At 42.7% G+C, this 19,034-nt stretch overlaps 1 protein-coding gene across 1 annotated transcript in view; it reads right to left on the reverse strand.

Moving 5' to 3' along the window:
• RNF125 (ring finger protein 125) overlaps positions 1 to 6,549 on the reverse strand; it is a 44,673-nt gene extending 38,124 nt beyond the window's left edge. Inside the window, exon 1 of the mRNA XM_061131393.1 lies at positions 5,952 to 6,549. Within this exon, the coding sequence (XP_060987376.1) occupies positions 5,952 to 6,115 (164 nt within the window). The 5' untranslated portion in view covers positions 6,116 to 6,549. The remainder of the gene's footprint in view (positions 1 to 5,951) is intronic.
• Positions 6,550 to 19,034: the final 12,485 nt, after the last annotated feature.

The following is a 19,034-nucleotide window of genomic DNA, read 5'->3' on the forward strand; positions in this document are numbered from 1 at the left end:
GTTTAATATTCTACATCCTCTTATACTGATGAACTGTCCATTCCCCTACCTAAGGCCAGCCTCCCCCTCCATTGAAAATCATAGCTCTGCAATTCTCTCTTTTCTCCTGTGCATCAATTCTCTCTTCACTCCTGTGCATCTCACTATTGGTTATTTCCATCAACAGGCAAAACATTCCATTTTTTTTTTTTTTAAATTAGTTGGAGGCTAATTACTTCACAACATTTCAGTGGGTTTTGTCATACATTGATATGAATCAGCCATAGATTTACACGTATTCCCCATCCTGATCCCCCCTCCCCCCTCCCTCTCCACCCGATTCCTCTGGGTCTTCCCAGTGCACCAGGCCCGAGCACTTGTCTCATGCATCCCACCTGGGCTGGTGATCTGTTTCACCATAGATAGTATACATGCTGTTCTTTTGAAATATCCCACCCTCACACTCTCCCACAGAGTTCAAAAGTCTGTTCTGTATTTCTGTGTCTCTTTTTCTGTTTTGCATATAGGGTTATCGTTACCATCTTTCTAAATTCCATATATATGTGTTAGTATGCTGTAATGTTCTTTATCTTTCTGGCTTACTTCACTCTGTATAAGGGGCTCCAGTTTCATCCATCTCATTAGGACTGGTTCAAATGAATTCTTTTTAACGGCTGAGTAATATTCCATGGTGTATATGTACCACAGCTTCCTTATCCATTCATCTGCTGATGGGCATCTAGGTTGCTTCCATGTCCTGGCTATTATAAACAGTGCTGCGATGAACATTGGGGTGCATGTGTCTCTTTCAGATCTGGTTTCCTCAGTGTGTATGCCCAGAAGTGGGATTGCTGGGTCATATGGCAGTTCTATTTCCAGTTTTTTAAGAAATCTCCACACTGTTTTCCGTAGCGGTTGTACTAGTTTGCATTCCCACCAACAGTGTAAGAGGGTTCCCTTTTCTCCACACCCTCTCCAGCATTTATTGCTTGTAGACTTTTGGATAGCAGCCGTCCTGACTGGCGTGTAATGGTACCTCATTGTGGTTTTGATTTGCATTTCTCTAATAATGAGTGATGTTGAGCATCTTTTCATGTGTTTGTTAGCCATCTGTATATCTTCTTTGGAGAAATGTCTGTTTAGTTCTTTGGCCCATTTTTTGATTGGGTCATTTATTTTTCTGGAATTGAGCTGCAGGAGTTGCTTGTATATTTTTGAGATTAATCCTTTGTCTGTTTCTTCATTTGCTATTATTTTCTCCCAATCTGAGGGCTGTCTTTTCACCTTACTTATAGTTTCCTTTGTAGTGCAAAAGCTTTTAAGTTTCATTAGGTCCCATTTGTTTAGTTTTGCTTTTATTTCCAATATTCTGGGAGGTGGGTCATAGAGGATCTTGCTGTGATTTATGTCGGAGAGTGTTTTGCCTATGTTCTCCTCTAGGAGTTTTATGGTTTCTGGTCTTACATTTAGATCTTTAATCCATTTTATTTTTGTGTATGGTGTTAGAAAGTGTTCTAGTTTCACTTCTAGAACACTTTCCATTCTTTTTTTAAAAGAAGATGCTCTTGATCCCACATCTTTTACCAGTGATTGCCCCAATCTCTCTCCTCCCTTTGCCTCCCAACTCCATGAAAGGGCTTTCGATACTCCCCATCTCTCATTTGCTCCTCTGATCCCTTGTGAACCCACTCCAATTGGGTTTGGAGTCCACATCCCACTTAAACGACTCTTCACAAGGCCACCCACAGCCTCCACATTTAGTAAACCCAGTGGTCAATTCCCAGCCTTCATGCACTTGCCCTTTAAAGCACCACAGATTACGTGGTCCCTCTTCCCTGAAAAATACTTCTTCTTTTCTAAAATAATTTTTAGTAGTTTTTAAAAAATATTTATTTATTTGGCTGCATGGAGTCATAGTTACCGGCATGTGGGATCTTTGTCATGGTGCATGGGTTCTCTAGTTGGGGCTCACAGGTTCAACAGTTGACCTGGGCAGGCTTTTAGTTGCTCTGCAGCATGTGGGATCTTAGTTACCCGACCAGGGATCCAACAGGTATCTCCTGCAGTGAAAGCGCCAAGTCTTAAACTCTGGATGATCAGGGAATTGTAAAAGGTACAAACTTTGAGCTATAAAATAAGTAAGTCATAGGACAGAATACAGAACATGGTGACTATAGTTAATGATACTGGATTGCTGAAAGATGCCGAGAGTAGATCTTAAAAGTTAATCATCATGAGAAAGACAAATTTTGTTAAGCATATATTCTGACAGTGTTAATTAGACTTTGGGTGGTGATCAATTTGCAGTATTTACAAAAATCAAATCATCATGTTATACACCTGAAACTAATGTTACATATCAATTATGCTATGCTTATTCACTCAGTTGTGTCCGACTCTTTGTGATACCGTTGACTGCATCATGCCAGGCTCCTCTGTGCTCCACTATCTCCTGGATAGTTTGCTCTAATTCATGTCCATTGAGTCGCTGATGCCATCCAACCATCTCATCCTCTGTTGCCCCCTTCTCCCCCTGCCCTCAATCTTTCCCAGCATTAGGGTCTTTTCTAATGAGTCGGCTCTTCACATCAGGTGGCCAAAGTATTGGAGCTTCAGTATTCAGCATCAGTCCTTCCCATGAATATTCAGGACTGATTTCCTTTAGGATTGACTGGTTTGATCTCCTTGCATTCCAAGGGAATCTCAAGAGTCTTCTCCAACACCACAGTTCAAAAGCATCTTGTATTTATTTACTTATTTGCCCACACCAGGTCTTAGTTGCAGCATACAAAGTCTTATATTTACAGCATGCAAACTGTTAGTTGGGATATTAGTTCCCCGACCAGGGATCGAACTTGGGTCCCTTGCATTGGTAGCTCAGAGTCAGCCACTGGACCACCAGGGAAGTCCCAGGAGACTTCTGTTTAGATGTCTCCCTATGAGACTACTATACCTTCAACAGGCCTAATCATGAGGTCATTAACTTCCTCCTGAGCAAAACTCTGGCCCCCTTCATCTATCTTCCACTTTTGTCTCCCTCTGTATCTGCCATACTAAATTTCTCTGAATATTTCTTTTAAATGTTAAATCAGATTCCCTTTTAGTTTCACATATACAGTTTCAACTCATCTACTCCCTCTTTCCCCAGCTCACTGATAACAGAAGATAAGGCAGAGGTAGGAAGTCTCAGCCTCCAAATCTATTTTTACAACTGATAGGGCAATACAAATGATGTCAGAACATTAAAATGGAACTTCTTAAAGTCCACCAAAGGAAGAAAGAAGTAAGACTATCTGGGACATCTTGGAAACGTCACAGATTTATCTTCTTGTGGCCCAGTTTGACTCCGAAAGAAATCCAGAGATACAAAATCCATAAGTGGGTTTTTGCTTGCTTTATGGAATGACTTTGATGGAAACAGAAACTATGTTTTGACACCCGAAACTAACACAACATTGTAAATCAACTATACTCCAATTTAAAAAACCAACTATGTTTTAAACTTTTACATTTTTAATACCCATAGAAATTTCATGACACCTCATTTTACAAATGAAGAAACTAACATTCAAAAAGATTAAGCAGAGTGATGATTACACAGCTGGTTACTGGCAGATAGAACTTCAAATTCTGCTTTCTATCAAGCTCACTGTTTTACTCCATCACAGTACATACATACATATTCATTCAAGGTATTGTTGACATATTATATTTGCTCAACTTGAAACTGGTTTATAAACCGAAATTAGCATAAACAACCTAGTTTAATAAGTTTGGAAATTAGCTTAAGACTGGGATAATATAGTGGTTTCATTTCCTTTCCTCATTTTTCAATTTAAGTTCAATGGGAGAGAGTAATTCATTTAGGAAGTACAAGTGGCGTTAGGTGGACTCACCATCTCCAGAGCAGAAGGGACTCTAGTTAACACTGACAAAGTGGAAGAGACCCAAGTAAATTTGCCAAAAGTAGGAATATGGAAATTGTGCCCACGGCCAGAACAATGGACACAGCTTTGTCAAAACAAAGAACAGTAAAGTGAGGGAAGGTGATTTGTCCAGCCCTTGTGCTACTTCATGGCTTTTTTCCCCAGTTGCTGGTTTCCTATTCACTCTAACAAAGAAAAAGATTAAACACAGGATTTAACATTTCACAAGTTTTTATTACCCTTTAGCAGAAGCAAAACACTGCACATACTAAGCTGCAGCATTCAAAAATCCAAACTAGGGAAAACCATCAGATAACAACCTCCAATAGCAATGCTACCCAGTTCAGTCCTACAAAAGAAAGTTGTACAGACTCGATGCCCACGTGTGTGTTCCGGGCAACCGGAAAGCTTTAACTCTGATACAGACTAGGGATCGAACCCCCGTCTTTTAGGTTTTCTGCACTGGCAGGCAGGTTCTTTACTGCTGAGCCACCAGGGAAGCCCTATACAGACTAAATTTAAATGTATCCTGAGGGTTATTACTGCTCAGAACTAATCAATATTTTTCATACATGACAGAATAACATCTTGGCTTCTGTCTTGGCCTCGGGGGAATTATGTCAATGTGGAGGGCTAGGAAACTACATCAGGTATCAGACAAGAGGTAAATTAGCCTTGAATTTAAAGTGCAAAGCTGAAACGACAGGCCCTGAAAATACAGCCACAATATAATGCCCAGGGGCACTCTTGCATTGAACATTGTGTGCGGTGCAGATTTTTCTCCCTGGCTCTCTGCTCGGCTTTTCGGAGTTGAAAACTGTTTCTCAGATGCTAGGCTATAGGTGTCAAGGACCACCTAAGTCCTTTTAAAGACGTTTTGTGCACTTGCATTCATAATTTATGACACTTCTTTTCCCCCCGGTAAGCCAAAAAAGCACTTACTGCCTCGGAGCTTCATCAAACTAGTTGGTGATCCAAAGAAGACATTAAGTGGGTTTTCACTCAGGCTCTAGGAAATCTCCTGCCCCGCCCGCCCCCCGCCAATCTCACCCACACGCCCAGTCACACACCCAATGCATCCACCGGAAGAAAGCTTTTTAAACGAACAGAACACAAACTCACAGAACCAACCCCCCAACTACTAGTTTACACGGGCACACGTTGAGGAGGTGCCAATCTTATACAGGGATTTTGTTTTAAACTCTTCGTAGAAACGACCACAGCTGTGCGCTCCCAGAGCGTTTTCGTTACAAAGCGTGTATGTGGTTTTCAAGACAGTTATTTTTATCTCTACTTCCTACCGTGTGAGGGGGCGGTGCGCAACGCAGGTAGTCAGCAACCTTCGTCACTCGGGTGACTGGGCTTTAAAAGGCTGCATTCACGGGCTTGGGGGGTACATATGCAAGCCCCAGACCCCACGCGGCTGGTTAAACTCTAAAGGCCACAGAAAGTCACTTGGACGGTCCAATCTGACGGTTCTTTGAGGGACCTGGGCGTCTGTGTTGGAAAAGGGAAGTTGGGGTGGAAGGACAGATCCTTGCCTGCTCAACAGACCAGCCTCGGCAGGCGTTCCGGACCACACGTGCACAGATCGAGCAAAACAAAACCAACCCCGGCTCCGGGCGGAGAGGGAAGCGCCGCGCGATTAACCGAGGGGAGCGGTCACTGCGCTCCGCCGAGTCCCCGCCTTGGGGTCCCGGCGCGTGCCGCTCCTCCAGCCCAGCGCACCCTCCTCAGCTCGCCAGCCCTGGATCCGCATCCCGGGGGCTCCGCACCTGGGCTGCCGGAGGAGGCGACTCTCGGGGGGCGCTGCAGGGCCCGCTGGTTGGTGTTTCTCCCTCCCACCCCCGAAATCCTGTGTCACTTTCCGACTGGGCACTTTCCCAGTGGTCCGCCCTCGAGAGGTCCAGGTCTCTCTCCGCATCAGTCTCCTCCAAGCGCTATCCTCTCAATCCCCCATCCCCACGGCTCCCCTAGCATCACCCACCCCCCTACCCCCGACCCAGGGCGGGGTGGGCGCGCAAACCCAGCTCCCCTGGCACTTACACGTGGCCACAGCGGGTCCGAACGGGGTGGTGCAACACCTCCAGGCACACGGAACAGTCGAAGGACGTGACGGGCAGCTCGGGGTCCCCCCGGCGCTCCAGGGCCCGTGGGGTGGCCGAGGCGGTCGCGGATTTCCCGCTATCGCTGCTCAGCACGGAGCCCATCCCTGCGCCTCCGGCCCCAGACGGTCGCCAAGAGCTTGGTGCCTGCGGCCGGCTTGTTTTGTTGTCCGGCGGTGGAGGAAGGAAGTCCCGGCCCAACTGCGATCGCCGCCTCCCCGCGCGCCCAGCCCGCGCAGCCCGGGAGCAGCCTCGGAAGCGGCGCCCAGCCTGGGTCTACGGCAGGCCGAGTGTGCGGCCGCGTCCGGAGTGAACCTCCCTCCGCTCGCGGCCAGAGTCTAAGGCTGGGAGGCGGCGGCGGCGGGGCGCACGGGGCACGCCAGACGTCCCCGGGCCCCGGAGGATTGAAACCTGACACCTCAACTGCAGAGCCGGGGACCTGGGCTGGCGGTGAACCTCGCCGGCAATCGCACGACTCCTCCTTCCGAACCACTAGAGCAAGTGAATGAAAGTGCGGGCGTGGTCTTGCCTGAACGCAATCGAACACCCACTTGTAAGGTGATGGCCCTCTCTGTCTTGCAATGTTCTGATTACTGCTGTAGCCACAGAGACGATCTACGAGCGTCTCCTAAGAAAGTGCTAGTCACTACTTCCGTCATCTAATCAACACCCCATAAATGGAGAGGTAGCAAGCAGTAGTGGAAAGAGTTCTTGGAGCTGAATTGAGTCCCAACGCTAGGACAGGGATTCCAGTGCTAAGTTCTAGGAGCGTCCCCCTCCTCCCTCCTAACCGCCCCCCCTCCGCTGCCCGCTCCCCGCCCAATTTCCTCACCTTAGGATCTCCTGCTGTTGTTTGTACTCCCCCCTCCATCCTCTTTTGAATATTTATGACCGAATATATCCGTTATTAATTCACGCATTTAATAAAACCTTAGTGCCCACTGCGTGACGGTCTCCGTCAACAAGCAAACAAAAATTCCAGTTCTCACAGAACTTACTTAAAAAACGTTTTGGGGGAAGATAATCATAGATTCAGGGCTTCCCAGGTGGCGCAGTTGGTCAAGAATCCTCCTGCCAATGTAGGAGAGGCAACAGATGCCGGGTTCCATCCCTGGGCCGGGAAGATCCCCTGGAATAGGAAATAGCAACCCACTCCAATATTCTTGCCTGGAAAAATCCCATGGACAGAGAAGCCAGGTGAGCTACAGCGCATAGGGTCGCAAAGAGTCGGACACAACTGAGCAGGCACACAACAGCAACATTAAAGATTCATGTTCTTCTTATTAAAAGAGAATCCATAGTAACACACAGTGTGCATATGCAATACACACATGCAATAATAAACAATAATCCTATACTCTTCACCCAGTTTTGCCCATATTTTACTTTTAGTGAGACGATATAAGGAATCAACAAGTAAATAAATGAACTTGTTCATTTCAGATAATAAGAGCCAAGAGGAAGATAGAACTGGGAATGAAGATTGGGGCAGTGAGCCTAAGAAGGTCAGGGAAGACTTTTTGGTTTCGGTGATATTTGAGTAGAGTCATGAATAATGAAAAGGAGCCAAACACTCCAAGATTTAGGGAGAAACTTGCTAAGCTCTGGGAATTGTGAACCAGGCCAGAACAACAATAACAACCAGCCCAGAAAGAAGTGTGTGGAGCTGGAGCGTGGGGCGCTAGGAGTGTAAATGGGATGAGATGAGATGGGAGACAGGTCTGATCATACTCAATCTTTCAGGCCAGAACCGAGAATCTGGGTTTTATTCCAGGTGCCGTGTTTGATGTACTCTGACTGCTGTGTGGTTTGGAAAAGACAAAAACAAAATAAGAATGGAAGCAGAGAAACCAGTTAGGAGGCTACTAAATGAGTCCAAGTGAGGATAATAGTGGCAGAACCAGGGGCTTCTCTGGGTAGTAGGTGAGAGATGGACAGGTTTGGGATATATTTTGACAGAAACCTAAAGGGGCTTGCTGAGAAAATGGATACAGGAGTGAAGGAAAGATAACTATTGTTTTCTGTAAAAGGAAAAAACCCTCCTTTGATTCCCACATGTCCCTCCCTGTCCTATGTCTTGTTGACCGGATTCTCTGCTTTTTTATGTCTTTCTTTGTTAGTTACCTCCTAATGCAGTCCAACCTGGGTTCTGAACTGACCACCATTCTACCTTCATCTGTCTGAAAACCATTTCATTATCAACGTCACCAGTGGGTGGCCTTTATGTGGCTCATTTTAGTCTCTTTCTTGCTTCACCTCTCAACCGTATTTGTCAGTGTTGACTTCTGCCTCCTTAGAGAAACATGTTTTGGCTTGCCTTCTCTCTTTCTGGCTGTTCTGTCTCAGTCTTCTTCTCTGGCCTCCTCTGCTCCATGGAAAACCTAAGTGCTGGAGATGGTAGGATTCTGTCTTGGGATCTTCCCCCTTCTGATCATTTATTCCCTACCAAAGAATCTCAAAAATCACATCCATTCTGCTACCATCTAGGTGACAAAGTCTTTATCTTTACTCTAGGCACTCAAATGCCCAACTGCTTATGCGATATAATCAGCCCATTGCTTCAGACACCTTCAGCTCAACGCCGACAGTAACGCACTCACCTCCAGCTGTTTATTCTTCTTAGTAAATGGCACCATAATCTACCTAATAGCTCAGTCCAGATACCTGGGAGCCACCTCTGATTGCTTCCTCTTCTTCATTCACATTGAATCAATACCAATCATGATTCTGCTTCCAGTAAATCTCTCAATAGTTCTTGAAGTGTTTCCTTTTTTCCTCTATTCCCACGGCCAGCCACCACTTACTTTAAATCATTGCATTCTCTCGTGTGACCTGATGCAGCAGTTGCTATATGCTCCGGGCTTCCCCGGTGGCTCAGATGGTAGAGAGTCCGCTTGTGATGTGAGAGACCTGGGTTCGATCCCTGGGTTGGGATCCCCTGGAGAAGTGGATCCACCTGCATCCCCTATTGCCACTGTCCTATCTCTTATCCACATCGCAATTAAAGTGACCTGCTGGAAAGCAAGTATCTTACGTCACTCCATGCTCAAAAGACTTAAATGGCTCTCCATAACCCTTAGGATTACCTTTCAAATCCTTAGCATGATCTTCAAAGCTCTCCATGATCTTACTCCTTCAATAACTATAATCAGTAGAATACCTCTGCAACAGGGAATAGAAATTCAACAGAAGGCACCTTAATCAATAAAGATATTTGTTATCTAATATGTAGATCAGTCCAGAGAGAAGCAGTTCCAGAGCTGGCTCAGCAGTTGAAAGACGTCCTCAAGGTCTCAGCCCTTTGCCATCCCCCGTGTCAGTAGTGTCTTCCTCATGCTGCAAGACGGCAGGAAGTGCTCCAATAACGGCATCTACGCACCACAATCTCTAAAAACAGAAAGGAAAGATAGAGTTTCCTTCTTCTAGCTCCTTCTCCTTTTAAGTGGGAGGAAAACATTTCCTAGGGGCCTTCTGTAGTCTTCCCCTTGTATCTTATTGGTTCAAACTGGGCCCCATGACCATTCTTAAACCAGTCAGTAGCAGAGGACCAAAGGGGTATTCTAACTGGCTTAAACTCATAATATACTCCATAGGGCTTGGCACTTCACTTATCTGAGCAATACAATTAGGGGATCCTTATCAGGAAAGAAGATTAAGAAATTGGGTAGGCCCACAATAGGGCCTCCCAAAATAACCATTTTGGCTCCCATCTCCTTTCACTCTCTCCCTTATTCTGTATGGTCCTAAATTTCTCTGCTTCTTTCTGTTCCTTAACTGGGATGGTCAGAAAGCTGTTTCTGATCTCAGGGAGTTTATACATGACTTTTTGCTCTGTTTGAACACTTTCTACCAACACCCACCACTTTCAACTCCAATTCAAACCTCACATCTTAGTTTGGTGACTCTAATTCAATACTAATATTACAAGGTAGACATTATTTGTTTCTATTTTATAGGCTCCAAGAATTTAACTTAGCAAAGAGTACACAGCAAATATGTGGCAGATCAATATTTTAATCCTAGATCTTTTGTTTGTGCTTTTCACTAAGGCAGTTATGTAGAGATGAGAAACACTGAGAATCTTAGAAAAGAATAAGACAAACATTAGATAAATTAAGGCAGGAAACTGGGACCTGGGAGGACAGATGAAAATTAAACAGCTGATATTTATAAGGCTCTTAATAAACATAAAATTGACAGTAATGATGATGATGGAATTAGGCAGAGAATAAACTTATAATCTAGACTGTAGGCCCTGACAGGGATCAGAAGCATAATACATTAGTAAAAAAGAAATTTGAAAGCCCAACAATCAACATCTCCAGTATCAAGAAGTCTGAAAACCTTTTAGTAAACCTAAATGAGAATACAATTGCCAGGAAAAATACATGATTTACTTATCTATTTCTTTGTAGGAGTGATGAAAAGAAATGAATTTACAATTTCAAGTGGTGTTGAAGATATGAGAAAGACATGTGTATACTCATTTCTTTTTGGTAAAATTTTTGTTATAGATTTATTTGATATTGGAGTATAGGCAATTAACAATGTTGTTGTGATAGTAGGTGGACAGCAAAGGGACTCAACCATACATATACATGTATCCCTTCTCCCCCAAACTCCTGTCCCATCCAGGCTGCCACATGACACTGAACAGAGATCCCTGTACTCTATGGGGTCCTTGTTGGTTTATCCACTTTAACCACAGCAGTATGTGACATGTATATATTCTTTGCAGTTTGTTGTTAGTACCAAAAATTTAGAGGAAACATAAATGTCCTAATAGGAAAATATTTTCATAAAGTATGGTACATTTACTTAACAAACAGATAAAACAACATTTAAAAATGTGGAGCTTGCTGTTTTTAGGCCTGTTTGCAGTATTTTTTTGTTTGTTTGCAGTATTTAATTTAAAAAATGCATGTAGGTGAAATGACATGGATGTTTATTACAGTATTATTTGTAATAGCAAAATACAAGAAATACTTTGAATGTTCACCAATAAATGACTAAGTAAATACATGATAGTACATTTTACAATGGAATAGTATGCAGCCACTGAAAAAGAACAACAGGACTTCCCTGGTGGTCCAGAGGTTAGGCCTTGGTGCTTTCACTGTGATGACCAATCCTTGGTTGGGGAACTAAGATCCTACAAGCAGCATGGTGTGGCCAAAAAAGAAAAGAAAAATAGAAGGAAAAGCAATTCTATAACTCTCCTCAAAGGAAGCACTCCAACATGTATTACTGTGTGAAAAAGACTTTAGGAGCACAATTATATGTACTGAATACTATTATTTATATATTTTAAATGTCTTTATGCACACACACACACACACATATGCACACATATATGGACTTATATAAACATATTGATTTTTTAAAAATATACACAAGAATTGAATAAGTGTGGATGCCTTGAGAGAGGGGAACTAATTGCTGAGGAATTGGAGTGGGAAGAGATAATTTTACTGCATGATCTATTGCTTGTTTTGATATATTGAACTGCAATAGGTAAAAATTAATCATTCTAACATACAAATATCCTTAAACTCAACAATTCAAATCCTTGAACCAACATGTGGACAAACGTGCACAAGAAGGCACAAACAGGAATGTTCCCTGAGACATTATCTATAATAACAAAAAATGCAGGCACAAAATTTCCATGGGGAATGACGGAATATATTATGATACATACATACTGTGGAAGGCAATGCAGTAATAAGGAGACAAAGCAAAATTGTTTAGCCTATAACTATGTATCAGGTTGGAGAAGGCAATGGCAACCCACTCCAGTGCTCTTGCCTGGAAAATCCCATGGGCAGAGGAGCCTGGTGGGCTGCAGTCCATGGGGTCGCGAAGAGTCGGACACAACTGAGCGACTTCACTTTCACTTTTCACTTTCATGCATTGGAGAAGGAAATGGCAGCCCACTGCAGTGTTCTTGCCTGGAGAATCCCAGGGATGGCAGAGCCTGGTGGGCTGCCGTCTAAGGGGTTGTACAGGGTCGGACACGACTGAAGCGACTTAGCAGCAGCAGCAGCATGTATCAGGTATTAATCTAAGTGATCTGTGTATGTTACCTAATTTAATCTTCATAATAACACTACAACATAGGTGACTTATTTTATCATCCTGATCTTCTGCAGAAATAGAGATGCAAATAGGCTAAAAACTTGCATCAGATCACACTGATGGCAAAAAGCAGAGTGTAGAGTCCAATCCAGGAAATCTGACTCTCAATACCTATGAACTTAACCACTATACCACACTGGCCTCCCATGGGATAACATGAAGGCATCTCTAAGACACTGTTAACTAAACAAGGATATTATTGGGACAAGGCACGGTCCTTAATACTTCTTATGGAGAAAAAGCATTATATATTTCTCACTGGGGGAAGGCAGTGCAGGACATGTTCAAGGTCCTAGATTTTTCTCTTGCTAACTGAGTGATCTTGGCAAGTCACTTCTTTGGTTTTCGTTTCCTCATCTGGAAAACACAGATAATGTTTACTTGTAGAACTGTTCTGAGAGGTGGAATGCAATGACATTGAAACTCTTGCTCATTGCCTGGAAGGTAGTGTAAATAAATGTTAGTTGTCTCCAGCTTCATTCATCCAGCAAACATCCAAACAGAGTCTCCCATGTGTCGAGCTCCTCATGAGACACTGAGGACACAGTCAGGAGCAAGATTCAGTGGAGTGGGAGCTGTTGATTTTGTCTGTCAAGCATCTCCTCACCTTGTTCAGTGACAGTACCACATCCTCTTCCTTTGGAGGAACTGACTTTTCTTCATCTCACGTGACTTTGGTGGGGCCACCAGTCATGTGTCTACTTTCCAGCCCTCACTGTCCTCCCTTGGCCTGAGCAGGAGTTCCTGTGACTGGGATCTGCAGCTTCTCTGGTGTCTGTCCTTCCTAAGTGTAGTGGACAAACCTCCCTTTTATCTCCTAGCCATGCTGTATCTTACCAATACTTCCTTTTTCACTTGACTCATTTATTCAGAATTGAGTTTTGTGGCTTGCAGCCAAACTCACACACATATTCATCCTGTGTTCTGAAGGCATGTCATGGTCAAGTAGGTTAAGTTGGACAGAAAAAGAACATTACATTTATAATTCAATATAAGACCAATCTATTCAGAGAAAGAGCATTACTGGTGATGACTTAACCCAGGTGGAAGGTAATGAAGGGGAGGAGTAAGAAAGAGCATTCCAAATAGACGGAATCTGAAATGAAAGAAAGATGGGCAGAACATTCCAGATAGACAATCTAGTGGGCACAGATAAGAAGGCGAGAAGTGGCATGCTCTGTCCTTCGTTGCTGCAATTTTAAGCACACAGCAGATGTTAAAGAAGGAAAAACCCAGAGACCTATGCAGAGGTCATGAAAGCCGTATTTGACAGGTGAAAAAAATTTCCACTTGCTTCTGTGCCTTAGTGGAGCCAATTAAGAATTTAGGTAGAAGAGTGACATGGCCATACCATTATTTTGACAAGTCACTCTGTCCATGTCAAGGGTTCTCAAACTTTATGTATCATCAGAATTACCTGAGGAGTTTATTCAAATAGCCTCATTCCAAGACATTTCAAGTCAGGGAACCAGGAGTAAGTTATGGAAGCTGCGTTTTTAACAGTACCCCAATGGTTCTGATGCAGGGCTCGATGGACCATTCGTTCCTGGGGAAATGTGGTTCCGCATAATGGGCAAGCAGCAGAACCTTCGGGTTACTGTGACAACAACAGAGGCATCAGTTTCCAGGAGAGAGTTACTTACATGAATCCCTAACATAATCTGTTCATCACCTTGACCGTGCCTCCTTAATACTGGATGAGAGCACACTTAATACCCTGGCACCGAAACATACATATCTCTGTATTCACGAAGACAGTTTACAAATTCCTATCTATAAACCTATCAACAGTAATAAAGATTCTTAGTGTTCAACAGAAATATGAGCATCTGACATGTGATCCTGAATGGTGTTAGCACACCTCCACAATCCGGTGTCATTTGATGATAAAATAGGTACTATTCCCTTTTTAAAGGGAGAAGAACATTATCAAAAATGAAGCTCTGCTGAATGAAAGACTTACGAGTTCCCTCCAGGCAAGGACCTGAATCTTTGGCTCTGGTTTCAGCATAATTGGTTTTTCACACTTGAATATTGTCCTCAGTTTTCCTGCTAAGCAGTCACATTGCTGTTTGTTGCTGGGTTTCCCAAGTAGCATGTTAGGGGCAGCTGTCCCCGTGCCAGTCTCACCATCGCCATTTTCTGCAACCACAGACAGTCACATTACAGCCTATCCTCAAAACATGCTGTTTGACTCCAGGAATAACTCAGTGAAATATTTCTATAATTTTCAGTGGGCAGCACAACTGGCTAAGGTTTGGAGCAAATCCACGTTTGAGGTATTTTATCTCAATGAACATGAAATCATGTTATGCCTAGAATGGGAAAGGACCCTAGAGGGTATCTGACCTAGTTCTCTCATTTTGCAGATTAGTAAACGGATTTCCACTGAAGTGAAAGCAGTCACACTGCGTTCTTCAGCATTTCAAATGGACATATTTAAAGGAAAAACTAAGTCATTAAGTGCCTGGAAAGCACTGGCCAACCCAATACAGGTGACATAATCTATTCTGGGAGGCAAGATCACACGTGATGAAAAGATACGTGACAATAAATAATTGAAACAGTAGTTTAAAACAAAATTAGAAACACTATTAAGAAAGTAGTCTATGATTAATTGCACAAATACAAGATCTTTTTGTGATTTTGCACAATACTAACCATCATATACATAGTTTACTGTTGGACATTCTTCTACTACCCACACTACTAGCCATATCACAGCACAATATCAATGCTTCAGGGTTTAATTCCAAAAATTGTCATTGCTTTCTGTGCTGCCGTTATAAGCAAATATTGGATTGGCCAAAAAGATCATTTGTTTTTTCCTTAAGATGTTATAGAAAACCCTAACAAACTTTTTGACCAACACAATACTATAGCTAAATTATGTTTTTTCATCTGGGGAAGGTGAAAATATAGTTTGCTATTATGTATGAGTATATATAAATGTGCTCCCATTATGGAAGTCTTTAAGCTGGCAGATAATAAAAATAACAACAGATACTATTTTGATTGATTACTGTGGATCATACACAATGTTTAATGCCAAGTATTGATAGATATGGGCTTTCCTGATAGCTCAGTTGGTCTCATTGCCTGCAATGCAAGAGACTCCAGTTTGATTCCTGGGTTGGGAAGATCCGCTGGAGAAGGGATAGGCTAACTATTCCAGTATACTTGGGCTTTCCTTGTGGCTCAGCTGGTAAAGAATCTGCCTGCAAAGTGGGAGACCTGGGTTCAATCTCTGGGTCGGGAAGTTACCCTGGAGCAAGGAAAGGTTACCCACTCCAGTATTTTGGCCTAGAGAATTGGCCATGTACAGTCCATGGGGTCTCAAAGAGTCAGACTTTCACTTTCATTGATACATAGAAGAATGTGTGTGACAGTATTATAACAAAAAGTCATGTATATATTCATATACATTGCTATTGTTTAGTCCTTTAGCTGTGTGTGACTCTTTTGCAACCCCGTGTACTGCAACTCACCAGGCTCCTCTGTCCATGGGATTCTCCAGGCAAGAATACTGGAATAGGTTGCCATTTCCTTCTCCAGGGGATCTTCCTGACCCAGGGATTATACCAACGTCTGCTGTGTCTCCTGCACAGGCAGGCAGATTCTTTACCTCTGGGACACCAGGAGTCCATATTCCTACATATACATGTACATTTATACACATGTGTGTGTATAGTTGAATGTTTACAATGACACATTTTTTTTGGATCCCCTTTTACAAATTTAGACTAAGAGGGTAACTTGCCAAAAGTCGAACAATCCCCATGTGGCAGAGCCAGAATTTGGCACCACCTAGTTCAGCCTCCTAAATCTATGTTTCTGGTCACTATATAAGTACATATGTCCACAGTACCATTTTTCCCCATTATACCATCAGATACATAGGTAGGACTGAGTCTGTTCTGTTTATGCTGCTTATTTCCTCTAATGCATTAAAAGGTTAGCACTCTGAGTTCCCAAATCCAGAAAATAATACAGGATATGGTGAAAACAGGCAAACTTGATTTTTTTAAGGCATAACACAGGTTATTCAAAGTATTTTATAGTATTAAAGATGTCCCTAGAATAAAACAGATGTAAACTTTATTACTCCCATTTTATTCAATACGAATGGAAAACTCAAGCATACAAATAGGCCTAAAACACCATTTATTTCTAGGCTTTGTTGTTGTTGAGTCGCTAAGCCATGTCCGGCTCTTTGTGACCCCATGGACTGTAGCTTGCTAGGATCCTCTGTTCATGGCATTTCCCAGGCAAGAATACTAGAGCAGGTTGCCATTCCCTTCTCCAGGGGATCTCCCCCAGCCAGTGATGGGACCTGTGTCTCCTGGGCTGGCAGGCAGGTTCTTTACCACTGAGCCACTGAGAAAGCCCATTCCTGGGTTATGGTGTCACAATCTGGAAGGTAAGTCAGTTGAAAAACATACACACACAGAAATTAAGGGAGAGGTTAAACTCCAATGATGCCACCCACAGCAAGTATATGGATTTTATGCAGAAATTTCTGGGGAAATCAATGGTAAGAGCTCTTGCTCTGTGCCTCAAAAAATAGGCACTTTTTCCTTTTAAAAATAGCACAGCAGTGACGGTTGTGGTGTCATTTTTTGACAGTATATCCAGATCTACGTCAGCTGCGACATGCAAAAGAGCCACGGTGTCCGCAGGTGTTAAACAACTACCACCTGTAAGAAAGCGCTAGAATAAATACGTTGCGTTCAGTGTTTGTGTTCCTCTTTCCCCTCCTCTGTTTGTTTTTGGTCTTCTGACCTTTTGTACAAGCAACAAGAAAAGTGGGACAGTGTGGAGAGACAGTCCACCTGGGAAGTAGGTGCATGCCCTTGGGCCAGGATGACAATGTGCTGTGAAGTAACTCTCCAGATGCCATACTAAATATACAGAGCTTTTTTCCAGCTGGTGCCCGACCAAGTTAGGTGAGGTGCTGGCTGGGTGGGGTCACTCTGTGTCCCTTTAGGAGGAGCAGCGGCTGTTGAAAGAAGAGATGCTGTGGATCAGTGGACACTGGAGTATGTTTATTAATTTTAGGACTGCAACTGGGATTACTGACAGTGTAGCAGTTCTCCAACTTCAGAAGTCTACCAAAATAACATCGTCACTGGGAAAAGAAAGTTTATTAAAAACACAAGATCCAAGATTTGTACAAAAGATCATACAAAGAGAATGTTAAGTACATGCCATATTATAAGTATGTGCCATAATTTTTCGTAGGGTAGGTATAGAATATACCGCCAATGAATTGTACTGGCCTATTTACTTCTTTTCTTGGTCCCAATATAAAGTTGGCTTCCCTTCCAATATATTAAACCAGTTACTATTAAAATGTCAACAAGGGTCTAGTAAGCAATTTTTTTTGTAGTAAGTAATTTTGTGATCAGAAACACATCAATCATATGATATTGCTTATATGTGGGATTTTAAAAAATAGTACAAATGAACCTTTTTATATAACAGAAGTAGAGTCACAGACCTAGAAAACAAACCTGTGGTTACCAAGATGGGAAGGAGGAGGGTGGGATAAATTGGGAGGCTGAGATTGATATATACACATGACTATATGTAAAATAGAGAACTAGTAAAGACCTACTCTACAGAGAACTCTCCTCAACACTCTGTACTGACCTGTATGGGAACAGAATCTAAAAAAGAGCGGATATATGTATAACTGGTTCACTGTGCTGTACAGCAGAAACTAACACAACATTGGAAATCAACTATACTCCAATAAAAATTAATTTTAAAAAGAAACACATCAATACGGTTTGTTGATTTTTTTAGATTTATTTTTAAATTTACATGTGAGTCTAATCAAAGATGATTCCACTCAAAAGAAACAACTCTTAAGTTTGCCTTATATTGAACCTTTGTATTTACAATTGTTAACCATAATACATTAGCACACTCAAAAGATTTCATGGAAATACTGCTTTATTAGGTTTGCTTCAGAGAATCATCTGGAACTCTATTGCCAAAAGAGAATGAATAGTCAAAAGTTTAGTCAAAAACTGAAGTTACCAATAGTGATGGCAGAGTAGCAGTAATACAGAAGGCAAGCAAACTTTAAATGGAAAATTTTTAGGTTAGGGCTTTCCTGGTGGCATAGCCCAGGTTCGATCCCAGTGTTGAGAAGATCCCCTGGAGAAGGGAATGGTAACCCACTCCAGTATCCTTCCCTGGAGAATTCCATGGACAGAGGGGCCTGGCCAGTACAGTCCATGGGGTTGCAAAGAATCGGACACACACACACAATATAAAATTAACACGAATTATGAGCTAACTCTATCCTCAACATAAAACTTATAGGAATCAAAACTAAACACAAACTGTAAACTGAAACATAGTGCCCGTGGACTAACTCAGAAATAATGACCTTCTCTATGGAAGAGCAGTGGCTTCTTCCTAGCTTGTCTTTGTGTCAGAGTGAATAGAGAAAAGTCAGACGATTCCATGTCAGCAGCTGCAAAGGCAAGAGAAGGATCAGTGTTTCCTTCATGCTCAGGCACTGGAGAGTCCTCCTTCAGGAAACAGTGGAAAAATCAATGCCAGATGGCTCTCAAGGAGACGCTGCTAATGGTTCTGCTATTGTCAACTCCCCCGTGGAAATGTTCCCACACAGAAGGGCAGGGCTGCAGACTTCGTATCTCATCAACCACTGACCTCCAAGGTAGAGGTGTGGTCTCACCCACAGGTGCTAGCAAAAACCGTTTCTCCTAGTACCAGTGAGTTATGACTTGGCTTTCAGACAAGCACCAGAAATCTCCTCCCTTTTCCACCTTTGATTTGTATTGAAATAGTATTTTAATCAGTTATAGAAAATTCATAAATAACATTAGCTACCACTTATAGGGCACTTGGG

This window comes from Dama dama, chromosome 27 (assembly GCF_033118175.1).
Source record: "Dama dama isolate Ldn47 chromosome 27, ASM3311817v1, whole genome shotgun sequence".
NCBI lineage: Eukaryota > Metazoa > Chordata > Mammalia > Artiodactyla > Cervidae > Dama > Dama dama.